Genomic DNA, 14852 nt, shown 5'->3' with positions numbered 1-14852 from the left:
CGGACTCCGGAGGACTCATGACATGAGTGACATGACGTGCGTGTCACGTAGGTCATGAAACAGCCGCGTACATCTTGGTGCTCTCATGGTCGTTTCGTTAACTGGGTAGTCTCCCCGCGCACTGTTTCGCATAACATCGATTCCCACAGGGCGTGGGATCTGCCGGCTTTTTCCTGAATCATCATCATTACATTGTTGTGAGAAACCCGGGTACTGTCTATACTACGCAGCAGAAGTTGCCCTGCAGGTGCTGCATCGGTGCAACCTGTCGCCGCCACCAAGGAGGTTTTACAGCATACTTTTATTTACAGCCCACCTTGGCCGCCACGTCTTGTTAGAACGCCGTCAGCGCAACGCGAAACCTTCCTATCGCTTTCAATGCTTCACCTTTCGTGCGAAAGTGGCCCAAATTTTTTGTCATAAATCAAAATTACGAAAAGGAGATGTTTTGACTGCATGTTTCTTTTCGTCTCTAACGCATGCAGCTTCATCTGTAGGCACGAACTGATGTCAAAATAGCTACTCTTCCTTGATATTCACTATATGTGTGTCTGCTTGCGTGGGTGCTGTTCTGATCATCCCACACGTATATTCGTGCTTGTTGATCAGATATGCGTATGGATCACAAATCATTCAGAAGTTGCGTCCCGATGGTGCAGCGCTATCTTTTATACGCTCTTGTTCTTGGTGGAGTGAGTTACGAAAAGGTGCCTCGCGCCTGAATATTTTATCAACCTACCTCCACCTTCCGAATTTCCTCAGAATTCATTCGCTTAATGTACTGAGCTATGGTTGCACTCTTACGAGCAAGGTTACTTCAGCATTGGCTTAGCAACGCATAAACTACGCTACGGAACTTTTATATGCCTCGTAGCAACCAGTAGTATTGTTCAGCTTTGACTGTCATCTCATGCTGGTTACGCACTACATAGTTCTAAACGATGCTACATGCACTTAGTGACAGCGCGTTTAGTTCTAACGTAGCTAATTCATCTGGTTTGCCATGAATACCTCTACAAAGCCGCGAAAGTTCTTTTTCGCACTGTTACACGGCAGGGCTTGTTTGATGGACTAGAAAAGCATCATAGACAGCTGAACGAAGTGACGACCATAAATTTGCGCCGGAGGAAACGCTATAAACTGGACCATAACTTCTATAGGTAGATTATAGAATATAAAGTGTTACCTAAACTGCTGAGTAGACGCAACTTAGCTTTTGTTTCTAAATACAGAGCGCAATGAAGATTTCCTTCATTCCTCACTAAAGGGTCAAATACTTGCAGAACAAATACGACTCGCCAATTATTATTATTATTAACCTCATTCACGATTCTAGAATGTGTAGTTATTTATATTCACACATTTGACGCGTTCAAGTGTCTTACCACATTCTAAATGAGCCATCGCGACAGTCCAGAATTAATCCCTCTTGCTTTTTTTTGTGCAGTTTGTGAAAGGGAAAAGTAGAAGTGTCAAGCTTTTCAATAGAGGTCTTGACAATATGCATGCAAGCAGCGCAAAAGTGATGCTGAATTAGCCACTAAGATAGATTGCTGTTTTACCAAGGTTCGCCAAGCAGTGCTTAATGGAGACCATCTTGGAGAATGGTACGTAGAGAGCCAATGCTTTTTTATAAAGCTTCAGGACGGGCATTTGAAAACTTGTGCGAGTCTCAAGGTACCGTATAATAAACTGCTGACCACTGATCGGTTTAAATGCCGAGACCACTACACGTGCACGAAAGGTCATGATTCCAATGCTATTTGGCAAAATGTTACTTCAGATGTTATTGGCGATGATAGCACATTTTATGATGTCGGAAATTACTGTAAGTAGCAAAAATCATCCTTTTACATTGAATCTCTAATGTATTTTTAATATTTGGACATATGCGTCTCTCAAACAGCTGCTTTATCGAGCGGTAATTATGTCAATGGGTATTCACCAAAATATTTTACGATTGAGCTACTGGGCTTCTACATGCGGTGGGTTATCGGTAAAAACCGTAAATCAGACTGTAGTACCTTCGTAATGTTTTCTTTTTTTTTTGTCAGCACAGCTCAGCGGGAAAACATCAATAACGATAAAGGTTCCACTAAATGCGTTCTTTCCGACTCACGAAAGTCGCTTCTTTCTATGAATTTAAATTCCCGCTGGTCTATAGATTCGGATAGCAATATTTCGCAGTGAAATACTGTATTACAGCGCTTATCCTAACAAATAGATAAATGCGCACTGCCTAGGAGAATGCTGCCGTTACTGCCAGCAAGTCTTGGCTGCAACAAGCTTTGCGTATTCGGCACCTTTCATGGGCACCATCAATTGAGGCTTCATAGCACTGACATCGTCGTTTAATAGAAGTGCGTCATTATGCTGCATTGAAATTGACATAGATCATGATAGCGGCATGGCAACATACCGGTATTGGTATTGATCATTTCAAGGCCATAAACGCCATTAAGATGATGATGTCCGGTTTTCAGTGCCATTTTACAGTGATGATTCAGAGTGATCCGATTTCAATGATGTCCGGTGCAGTGAAGTTAATGCCGGCAGATATTTATTATTATTATTTTTTGCATGTTAGAGTGAGAAAGTACAATTCTGAACCGCCCTTCTATGCCATACATTTAAGGATTCACTCGAAATGTTTTAAAAACTTCATAGAATAAGTACCATTCTTAGCAGACGGTCTCGATATTGGTTACGTACAAGTACTGCTTTCATATAGAAAACCTCAATTTTCAAGTGAAATATTTTTGCCTGGACATATCAAAAAGGTATTGATACATCGACTTCGGTACCGGCGCTGTAAGAAATGAATATTTATTTTCCATAGCTGTATACCGCGGCAGCAGGTCCTCGCTCTGGGCCCCCATGTTCACCACTTCAAATAAGAAGCGGAGCATTTCGTTGAAAAATTGAAGTTTTCGGAATGGTATATAGCTTAATCTTCCTAAAGGGGTCGATCGATCCCGCGGATCGGTTCAAATTCTACCCAAGTGAATCACTATGCCCGGGAATAGCCACGTCAGTGATAAAAAAAAAAAAAGAACGCTCACACGAAACTGGTGGCGCACATATTTAATGAAAGCCCAAGAAATTCTGGAAAGCTTGGCTCTCAACATCTATCTGAAAATTTCAATATCGGTTTCACTCTCACCAACCAATGACGTTGGCGGAAAGAAAACTACAGTAGATTTAACGAAAGACAATCAACGTTATTTCTGGATGGAGCGAGAGCTCTTTCCACACACCTGCGTATGCAGAGTTGGATACTTGAAATCCCGCGAGTAAAATTATCCATGCAAGAGAAGGGACGAAGGAAAGGCAGGGAGGTTAACCAGACTTAATCCGGTTTGCTACCCTCCACGTGGAGAGGTTGATGGGGGAGTGAAAGAAAAACTTTTCAGAAAAGCATACTGATAAAATTTGGCATAGGCGATGCTACTGCGTCATTCCAAGTCCCCACCAAAAGACAGTGTCAGAATATATAGTTTATTTTTGTATGGAAATAACATAGATAATATATTGCTACGGGACATTAGCAGGCGACAGGATACACGTTTTGGCGTAGCGAAGACGATGAAGAGCTCTAGCGCTAGCGGAACTCCATCTTGCTTAGCGCAACGTACTTCGTGCAAATATAATTTGTAAATAGTGTCGCGCTTCTGTTTCCTTTAACGTAACAATTTTGCAGGAGACGCAATTACCGATGTTTCAGGGGCTTGATAAGGCTCGCTTCTAGTTTAAAGGATGTAATTTCTGTTGTGTAAACATTGTGGCGTATTAAGTTCCGCATCAAACTAGAACTTCAATAAACAGATAGTGGGTGAAACCTAATGTAGGATTACAGCATGGACGGTGTTCGCAGTCCAGCACATCAAATTGGCGACAATTATATATTTACTTGAGAGAGAGAAAGCTCCGTATTGAAAACGCAGAGTGCTTAGCCAGAGTATATTTACTTGAAACCACGCAAGTTATGGTGGCAAAAGGAAAATGTAATCTTGCGCTGTGGCTGCAAGCACTTGAAAAGAACGTAGAGCCATAGCTCTCGTTTAACTATTATTTTTACTTAAAGATGATAGAAGAGTGCGTATCAATTTTTCATATCAGTGTCCTCACTGCAACTCACTGTTTTGTTACGACCGGATCGCCGGTGTCATTGACATGACAACATGTAGTGTGCTCCAATAACCATGGAGCTGGGTGCTGTAATGCCAGCTGTAAATATGTAAATAAACCCGTTTCTCAATTCAATCTTCCCGCCCTCATCTCCTCATCAACAAACAACTCTCGGCGATAGAGACGAACGACAGCGTAGTTCGGCTTAGTCAGCTTAGTGCGACGTCCCGGTAGCGCAGGCCAGCTAGGCCATCTTGTGGCGCTCCAGCGGCGTAGGCAAGCGACCCCTTGATGTGACGCCCGACTCCAAGCCACGAACTCCAGAACCAGAATCCTAACAGTGTTGGAAACACTCTACTATAAGTCTATACGTCACATGCGTTCGCGTTGGAGCCCACGTTGTCGCAATACGTCGCCACAGTACATACAACTTCAGACGTGCAAGTGGCTGTGGAACATTATATACGTCAATCTTCACATTTATCTAGAAATCTAGGCACCTGTATGCTTGGCTGCGCGACACATGAATGCCGCAGGTGTGCGTATCTGACGTCGTAAAAAAAAAAAAAACCGCCATAAAGAAGTCAGCCCGTACCGTCGGCGTGACAATATCTCGCGGCACCTGTTGTCCCTGGATGTGCCTGCTCGCAGAAGGGCGCATTAAAAACGGCACATTTCCCCCCCTGTGCACTTCGAGGCCTCATCTGACGAGCACGGTGTCGAGTCGGTGCCAGAGGCAGCCTCCGCTATAGTGCACGTATTTTCGCTTCTGGAGCTGTCATTCCAATGGTATCGAAAGACGGTGCCTTGAAGGTACTAAAAGTGCGACGATTGCCCATGGACGTCGCTACACAAGTAAGTGGCAAGCACTCCCAAGTTTCTTGTTTCGTTGTTTTGTATCGCGCAGCCAGGGTATAACAATCTTATTTGGTAGATCAGCGGTTCAATAGCCTTATTATGCTCAACGATGTAAGAGATCGAGCTAGTTGACATTCTATGACCATAGTTTTGGCCTTAGGCTGCTGGGAACGAGGTCGCAAGTTCGTTTCCCGGCGTTGGAGACTGCATTCTGAATGAGAAACTAGTGAGAGAGAGAGAAAAATTACATGCGAAAGGCAGGGAGGTTAACCCGAAGATGGACATCCAGTTTGCTACCCTGCACCGGGGAAGGGGTAAGGGGAGACAGACAAAGAGAAATGCACACACATAGAAAGAAGGAACTAGTGAGATTCTGGTTCACTTTATGTAAGCCCAAAAATGGTGAAAATTAAACGGTAGTTCTTACGTACGCAACGTCTCACACAGCAAAGCGTAGCTTTGCGACGTTAAACTCTAATTAGGTTTTAGAGTTTCGGTGTTGACCAGCCGCAGTAGCTGAGTGGCAGTGGCGTTGTGATGGCGAGCAGGAGGCCGCTGGTTCAATTCCGGTCGAGGCGACTTGACTGCGATGGGGGCCGAATGCAATTACGCTTGTTACCGTGTATTGTGTGCACGTTGAAGAACCCCAGCTGGTCAAAATTAACCCAGCTACCCACACTACGGCGTGCCTCATAATCAAATCGTGATTTCGGCGCGTAAAACCCAAGATTTTATATAATTTTTTGGATTTTTTCTTTTTTTGTTGCTGTGCTCTTTAGTATTTTATCTAGTTCAGACGTTGCGCAAAAATGTCTTTTTTGTACGTTTTGTGGTGTATAACTGTTTCCCGTGAAAGCTTGCCTGCATCTTTCTGCGACATATGCTGGCTGATCGTAATAAACACGAGTTATTGCTTCCTTTTGACCCCGTCACTACTGCAACAGGATGTTGCTGTATACTTGCTGCCACGTCTGAAAATAATAGATTCAATGCAATAATGGCATATAATACGGTCAGCGCACTGTTTTGCGGTATACGTACGCGATGTGATAGTATGGATCAACATGAACACGAAAAATAGCACCTTTATGTAAAAATTACGTCTGGACAAAACGAAAAAGAAAAGTATAGAACCGTGCGAAACAGAAAGACAATGTTGATATCATCGAACTTTGAATAAGCCCCGGGCGCAGTGATTTATTATTGCTGCACATTCATGAACCGCCGTAACCAGTTTGCAATAGTAAGCGAACGTTTGACTCCATTACGTTCTTTTTTCTTCCGTATTTAAAAGTGTTTCTTGTTGAATATTCACCGCTTGACTCCATGAGGCTTGCCGCAGTCTACTACTCTGCTGTCTAGCGAAGAACGCACATCGAATGCGTACGCTTTCCGAAAGTGAGCGGTTCCGTAATGCTAGTTCTTACAGCATAGTGTCCTCAAACATTACTTTTGTTTTAAGTAAAAAAAAAAAAAAGTATCTGTAACATGAATTTGTCTCATGCGTTAGTGTGTCCCTGTACTAGCCGAAAATGGCGAACCTACACAGACAGAATTGCTGTAAACGACTCAACAGTGTGTCCTTTGACAATACTTTTCTGGAGCACTCTCTGTTATTTACATATACCCTCTCCCATTCACCTTTCGCCTAGACAAATAAAAAAAGAAAGAAAAAAGAAAACATTTACAGCGGTCTCCTTTGGTCTGTGCTAAGGAAGAAGCGCTGAACACAAATAACTATATCCACATTGTTCATTGTACAGACTGCTGTTGACTATCCGGCGCTGGTATATCACCTGTGAGTGAGTCACCGACACCTCAAACCTTCGCCTCCATCGAAGGAAGAAGGTCACAGTGGTGTTTGTTCAGCCTTTTCCTCGTTCTGTGTCCCGCTGTTTTCGCAGCTTGACTCCTATCATGTCTCATCATCCACGGTGGCATATGTCGCTTCTGTACAGTACGTAAAAGATTGAAGTTTATGCATACAGCGTTGTGACATGCATTATTTTAAACATACAGTACTTTAAAAAATTAGCCCCATCATTTCCTCTCTTTCAGACCGCGGACCATCGCATTGGTGAAAGTGATTAGCGTTGAAGCGTGCTTAAGATTCAATATTACAGACCTAAATACTAATCGTGCTTGTAATAGAACAATGCTTATACTCACGATAATATGATTTTCAACGGTGCGGTATAGACGCTCTGACGGCAGCTTTTGCCAGGCAAGATTCGCCTGCGGCAAGCAACACTTCTCCTCCTCAGCGAAACCAAATAAGGAGTTCGAAACAGCGTTCTGCGTGTGATGCCGTGTACCCACTCGTCTATCCTATGACTTTCCACGGGCGTCAAGTTTGTAGAACGATTGCATTGCTCTCAAAATAACGAGGAAGCCGAAGCAAAAACCGGATAGGCCTGAGGGGGTACTCAGTTCAAAGGCGTAACAATGGAGCGCAACGGCACAAATATGCAAGATCCAGTGCTGACATGCCAATACAGAGTCTACACTAAACAGAGTGAACACGTCGGTGCAGTTATCCTCTGTTGCGGTTCGAACCACTGGCTTGAGCTTTCCGAATGAGCCGACGCCGTCCTGAACGAGGAAAAAGCCGCCTGTGAGTCGATCGGTTTGATCGACACCTAATCTGCGTATAGCTAAGTTTATGGAGACCTTGCACCGAAGCTTTTTTTTATGGCAAAACAAGCAGCAATACACAGAGCGGAAGCAGTGGAAGATGCAAAATGGCTGGTACACGCTGCCTACTTACGAAGTGGCCTGTCATAAATCGCGAGACAGTTGTCTGTAATCTGCAAATGTACAGGAACACTCTCTCTTAGGAGAAACACCTAAGCAGTATCAGCAGTATTCGTCCAAACAAGAAGCTAATTGTCACTGGAAGATGAAGACTTGAAACAGTGGACGAGCAAGGGAAGGCCCAGCCTGGCTTCAAGCCGAGGCTTCCTTCGTGCCGTGCCGTGACAACATGGTTTGAGACGCCGTGCTCCAACAAACCGAGGCTACAGCTCTGAAGGCTCTAAAAAAGTTTCTCCTATAGACTGAATTGATAAATTCCTTGTTAACAGTAGTTAATGGGCATTTTTTCATTTCTTACATATTTACATGACCTGTCTATGTTTGTGCTTTGCTTGTAGTATTATAACCTTTTGTTTTTACCTCAGTGATCCAGACTTACTCTGTTGGTGTTTGGCCGTTATGTTATACATTTTTGTCAGTCGTTTGCATTTTCCCCATATTTTTTGTCTTTGTTATATTCCCTGACTATGATTTTGGGATATGCAGGCCGATGTGCCGGCCAATCTTTCCATATTTCACATTTAATAAAAAAGAAGCAGGAGCATTATTCTATACATTGAAGAACGCAACTCAGGCACATTTGCTCAGTGTGTGGTTGTACAGGTAGGCCTGTATTCGATGCAACGCGCGTTCTGTGCAGGAACAAGGAAGGAAAAGCCGGCATTCACAATCACACCAGGTCACGAAAAGTGTCGACACGTGCATAAGTGAGGCGTCAATAACGCTAGGAATACCAGTACCTCACACTTGCAGACGAGGACAATACAAGGCACATCAACACACAAAAATGACGCTAACTTCCAACAACATCGTTTATTTGCAGGTTATCGCCTCCTACTTATGCACACTGCCTTGCGCGTCAGAGAACATGCGTAATTAGGGAAATCACGTGTAAAAGGGCAACAACAACAATGACAAAAAGAAAGGAAACGAATGGCTGAAAATCAGCTTAATCTCAGCTGATGCGCAGGAATTCTAATTATTGTTTTGACAACGCAATATAAGTAGAATTCCTGCGCGTGAGCTGAGGTTAATCTAGGAGGGCCAGCATTCTTTCCTTTTTTTGTTTTTTGCAATAGTTTTTGCTGTTATACATGTGATTTCGCAAGTGCACATGTTCTCTGACGCACCAGCCAGGATGTATAAGGGGTGATACCTTGAAATAAGCGATGTTGTTGGAAGTTAGCGCCGTGTTTTTGTGTTCACATGCCTCCCACTGTGGTTTTCTATATGCGTTACACTGGTATTTCAAGATGACATACCAACAGACCCACTATACAACAGTATCATCATCATCATCATAATCATCATCATCATCATCAAAAACATGTCTTGGTCTCTATTTACAGGGTCTTTTGAGTCGGTCAGGGTCTTCTTGGGGTAGTCAATAGCGCTACTAGAGTGCATAGAAATCGACCTTGTCGATACAGTTAAGGCTTCGCCTTGCAATGTATTTTGGCAAAACTTGATCGCGTAGTCAGGTTTTTAAAGACAATGCATTTCCAAGCTAGTTACTCCCACTTTCCCGTATCCGCTACGCGTGTTTATAGTCTTTATCAATGGCCGATCCCGAAGCTATACTTGTTGTCTAAACACGTGGGTCGTTCCCGAAGATAGCGCAGTTAAAAAACATTTAAGTGGTCTGACGCTCCTCCTACTTCCTTCACGCGAGAGGTGACTTGATAGAGTGCGTTGAGCCGTGCCTCCGCCCCATTATCACCTCCAGCTTGCTCAGGAAGACATTGTCTTTCATCGACTTCATCTAGATGTTGAATCGCCGTCCAAAAATTTTTTTTTTTTAGTTGTGAAGCATCTTATGCTCGGGGCTATGTCACTCACTCCCTCCGCCGTGCGGCGTGCACTTCCGGTTCCGCTTCCGGAAGCCAGCTTCCGGCTTCCGGGGAACGCTTCCGGCGTTTTGCCCGAATAATCCCCAGGTGCTTCGCCCACTCATCATCATTCACTTCGTCCTCTCATTCTCCTCCCGCAACGCCGCGATGAGTGCCACGGACAGCGCCAGCGTCAACGCCAGTGTCAGCGCCGTGGACAGCGCCGCGGAGAAGAGGGCTCGAGCCGCTGCCACGAAACGGCAGCGGCGACAGGCCGATCTGAAAACTAATTGGGAACTTGAGTCGACCCCATGGCTGCTTCGCATACTACTCAGGGTTCCCCTACGGGAAGATGGTGTAATTTTTTGCTTGGCATGTCCAGGGCTGTTGGTGTGCGCATGCACGAGTTTGTTTTTACACGAGACACATTTGCACTAAACTACTTTATTTGTGATTCAGCGATCCTGCGACGTCGTCTCCATTCTTGTTCCGTCTGATTTGTTCGCGTTGTAGGTAAACGTGCAGTTGTATGCCAACAAGGCCAACTTGCTGACGTTCGTCTATTGCTCAACCCACGGTTAATGACTTAGTATTCGTGCACGCCTTGGAGCTGAAATTTGGAAAGATGTCCTTCGGATTCAGCTTTCGTTAATAGTTACTCGGTGTAGGCTTCATAACGGTCTTTCCATGTATATATAAAGAAAGTGCACTTACTTAAAACCGAAGTGCTTCCCTTTATAACGGACCCCTCTGTTGCGCATGCTTTGGATGTCTGGATGTGATCGACACCCGTCACAGTGGCTGAGTGGCTATGACGTTGCGCTGATAAACACAAGGTCTGGGGTTCGAACCCGGACGCATCGGCCACATTAGGACGGGGCAGAATGCAAAAAAAAAAACGCTTGTGTAATTTGCATTGCGCGGACGGCAAGGAACCCCATGAGGTCAAAATTAATGCGGAGTCCCTCACTGTTGCATGCGTCATAATGAGATCGTGGTTTCGTCACGTAGAGCCTAAAATTTATTTTTATTTTTTATTCACGTTTGAAAACGGAAGCACGAGCACACTCACGTTGTAGCACATCGACCAGGCAGGAAAAGGATACCAATCGTATACTTAAAAATGAGTGTCGTAGCCTAGTGCGCGTGCGTTATCATTCATGAGTATCATTGGATAGCCTTTGATGCACGACCCGCTCGCAACAGTACAGGGCTGGGGTCATAATGATGAGGGTGACGATTTCTACTATTCCCTCCTCGTGAAAGAGTAGGCAGGCGTTGTGCCCCTCTCGGTGGCAGTTGTCAGCTTGCTCCCTGCCTCTTTCCTCCGTGTCCTTGTGTGTACAAAAAAAAAAAAAAGAACAATAATAACCCCTTGAAAACGTGGCGGCGATAGATAGCCATTTATAGCTTTCTTCAGCTCATCAGGTTTTACTACATTTGTGTAACTCTGTCATTTTGCCTATCTCCTTATTCTTCTCTCTTTTTCTCAAATTCTTTAACTTTATATTGTACAGTTACCTACACCTGTAACGACCCCGGCTCTATCGATTTCTACCCTGCTGCTTTTCTACCATTTCTCTAAACGTCTCTAACTGGAGGCCTACTGCATACAACCGGTCCACTAAGACTCCATTTGACCCTACCTATGTAAATAAATCTCGCTTATCTCGACGACTATCCAGTTAGCTCCATCAGCTTCGAATCCCCGCGCTTCGGGAAGGTGGACGCTCCCTATATGGTCCTTGCCGGGTGTCTTTGCATTCAATTACAATGTGCTGAGTCATCTCCGGGCTTTTCCGCAGCAGACACGTGACTAATCTTGTTGCGATAAATGAAACAGTGACGGCACCGTATGGCTCGCGCAATAGTGGCTATTACCCTTGCCGGCCAGCTGATAAAACTTATCTCTGGCGTGTCAGAATACACTATTGCCATCAGCATTACCCTTTATCTCGCGTATAAATAAAAATTTTGCCAAGGTACGAAGTCGTGACGTAAAACGAAGCGGCACAGAAGCAATTATCTAGCACTGGTATCATGATTTACAGTAGCGTCAGGAAAAAACGTGCAGAATGGTATGGCTTTGGCGGGAACAGGTTCCCGATCGGCAATTTAAACTTATGCACCCATAATTCCGTAACTGATTTTGTGTGAGAAAGACTGTGAATTCAATTTTATGGCTGGACGAGCTTGCACCCTAGTTAAATTTGTTCTTATTTTCTCGGGCTATTCTGGTTACCTTGAGCAATATTGTAAAACAGGAAGAACTTTCTTTTAGATGTTCGGCCGATATAATAGCAATCAATACGCAAGGTGTGGTCTCTTCCACTAAAGACAAAAGTCGTTATTGAAATGTAGTTAAATAACGCCCTGAATGTTTTTAGGCAGCTTCATTAGCGAGGAATTCCGCTACGCGTCACCGGCGAGTTGTTTTTTCAATAACCTGATCAAAATAAAAACAATATAAGCCTGTGTGTAAGGAAATCAACCAGAGCAACAGGCAAGGAGTTACGTCACGCGTTGCGTATACCCAAAAACTGCGTCACCACACAAACTACATCGTTTTCAGGCTCAAACGAGATATCTACAGACGGCAATCGTTCGTCTTCATCAGGCACATTAGTTTCACTGAAGATAATCCGATTCCAGACTATGTTGCCCGCATAAGACCAATATAACATTTCGATGACTCAAGCCTTTCACCTTCTTGTATGTTCCAAGGCCAAGGCCCCCTTGCTAGCCTCACAGAAGCGCGCTTTGTCTTTTGAAATTCGGTCGGGCATGATCCGCTTCTCTCGCAAAGCTCTGCTTTCAGCACTTTCGCGGTTACTCAGTAGTCAGTGCATTCGGTGGTTCGTCCTGCTACGTCAGCGCAACAATTCCAATCCCCTTAAGATTTCCTCTCTTCACCTGCGTTGCAATGGCTGCGACGGACAAGCGCCTCGCGAAATGCGTGGGAATGAGATGACGGTTGCGCTACCAGTAAACCTTATAAAGCTGGATCCGGATCAGTGAGACAGAGCCAACCATATAACTCCCAAGAGCAAGCGGCGCCACTCCTATAGCACGTTTGCCTTTCGTTTATACTTTCTCCTGCCCTTTCGCTCTCCCCTTTTATTTTTATTGCGATAGCAATTATATGGATACTTCTACCGGATTTCTGCCGTCGGCGTCGCCGTCGTCGTCGCCGTCGCCGTGAGGTTCCGTATAGATAAAATCTTCGCCGCGCGCCGTATGCCCGAGCGGAAGCGTGCGGGGACGCACGCTGTCACGGAGAGCGAACGCACTGAATCTTCCACGCGCAAGCAAGGAAGCGGGAAGCGAGCGCCGGAGGGAGCGGTGGGGGGGGGGGGGGGGGCGCATTTCTACTCTGACCTTTATGCACTGTGCATTCGCCGCTCAGTTTCTGTTGAACCGATAGACCGCACGTACCTTCGCCGCCGCAGCTTGCTGCCAGCGTTTTGACAGTCGTTGTCTGCAGTCATTCAGTGTGATCTATTCATGATTGTTTGTGCGCGCTCACTCCACAGTTAGTAATAGTCGGGCCACATTTTCCAACGCACACTACACATGCAATGCTGTCCGGATCGGCAGTGCAGCGCTACAGGTGTGTCCCTTCGCACCCGCTGCCCACGGGCAGCGCTTCTCATCAACACCACCGTTTCACACGCGCCTTCTCGTGGTCATCGAGTCTCTATTCATGTCGGTCTACTTACGGCACAGCACACCTGCTTACTTAATCAGCTCATGTTTACTACAATTCATATTGCTACCAAAGCCGCTCACCTTACTTCGTACGACATTGCTGTGTTGCTATCGCATTCATTGCTTCGCCCTTAGGGCGAAACTGTGACATTTTTTTTTAAGTGGCACGCAATGAAATGTACCAACAACGCACTGGCATAATACTCCGTGTGATCCAGCAGTCGTTTACGCGACGGCCATTTTTTGCTGGTGACAGCGGGAATAGGTAGATAAAACGACTGCGATAACGCTTAGGGTGTTCTCGTCGCACGATTGACGCCAGGGTTCGCTCGTCATCGAACCGGCAGCCCCCATAGAGGAACGAAAGAAAGTTCCTTCCTCCCTCCCGCAGCCCTTGAGCATGGCCGCGCCGACAGATGGAGACAGTGGTCGATATTATACGTTCTCTTGCTCTAAATGCGTACGCGAGGGTAAAATAGCCTGGCCTATAGACAAAGACGACTCAACATGCAGACACGTTTGACTTGCTTGCCGGAAACGAACTACTGCCATTGTTTCAGGTCTTGCAGTTGAGTTGCGGAACTCAAGCATTCCATTGTTCGGCAAACATTTCTGCCATTGTGGTCGGGGCAAGTAATTTTACTTAATTGGACAGTTTAGCTGCTCTAGTAAATTACGCCTTAGCAGCGTCAAAATTGTCACGCGTACAATGACAACAGGCCGGAAAATCCAAAAAAACGAGACTTGTGGCGACGCTTGCCTGATGTTCCCGCCGCGATTCGCCATGAATTTTGGCAGCACCTACTTCGGTCTGGGTATTGTTTGTCGCTAAAGGAGAGCTGTATTGCGTTCTAAAGGAACAACGTATTTTCGATAAAATTTCCTGCGCCAAAACGACTAAAGTATAGTCACAAGCTGTATGACTGAACACGGGAGCGCGTGTACGCGCAGAGCCCGCAGACGAACGCAGTGGCGCACCGACGGGGGGAGGGGGGGTTTGGGGGTTGTAACCTCCCCCTGAGGAAGAGTTAACCCCCCCTTCCTTGAGCACTGCAACTAAGACGTAAGACGCGCAATCGTCTGCACACTCGCAAATTTGCGCAAAAAGCGCATTGTTTGACAATTTCCCGTGAAGAAATTGAAATTAGTGCTGTTTAGATGGTATTGGCAAACTAAGGCAAACTTTGTGGGCCGACGAGCGATGGGGGCAGTCTTCAAGTAGCACCTGCACGGACAACGACCGATCGTCCAGTCGTCGCAATGCGGTACACAATGTTTGCCTTTCTGACTGAAATCGATGGCAGTGACACAATAAATGCTCGATGTTATCTTCGCCGCTGCAGCCGTCGCACGCAGCACTGTCGGTCATTCTAACCAAAGCACTGTACGCCTTCGTGAAAGCCACTCTCAACCACAGCCGGTACAGAAGCGATGCCTCACATCGGAGAAGCCCGGGTGGAGGTCGGAGTTGGAGCGAAGGGTTCAGTTTATATTTGGGGGGGGGGGGGGGGGGGT

General features: G+C 45.6%; 1 protein-coding gene across 2 annotated transcripts in view; it reads left to right on the top strand.

Annotated features, from left to right (window-relative positions):
* The window catches only part of LOC119455789 (facilitated trehalose transporter Tret1), a 71998-nt gene that overhangs the window by 16118 nt on the left and 41028 nt on the right, over positions 1–14852 (top strand). Inside the window, exon 1 of one of the 2 annotated variants that reach the window (XM_037717252.2) lies at positions 4731–4983. The exons of the other annotated variant lie outside the window; for it this stretch is intronic. Coding sequence (XP_037573180.1) covers positions 4915–4983 — 69 coding nt within the window. The 5' untranslated portion in view covers positions 4731–4914. Of the gene's footprint in view, positions 1–4730; positions 4984–14852 lie in introns of those variants that run through there. 2 annotated transcript variants of the gene reach the window in all.

Source organism: Dermacentor silvarum, chromosome 6 (assembly GCF_013339745.2).
Source record: "Dermacentor silvarum isolate Dsil-2018 chromosome 6, BIME_Dsil_1.4, whole genome shotgun sequence".
In the NCBI taxonomy this organism is placed as follows: domain Eukaryota; kingdom Metazoa; phylum Arthropoda; class Arachnida; order Ixodida; family Ixodidae; genus Dermacentor; species Dermacentor silvarum.
This window is presented reverse-complemented; position numbering and strand designations above follow the sequence as displayed.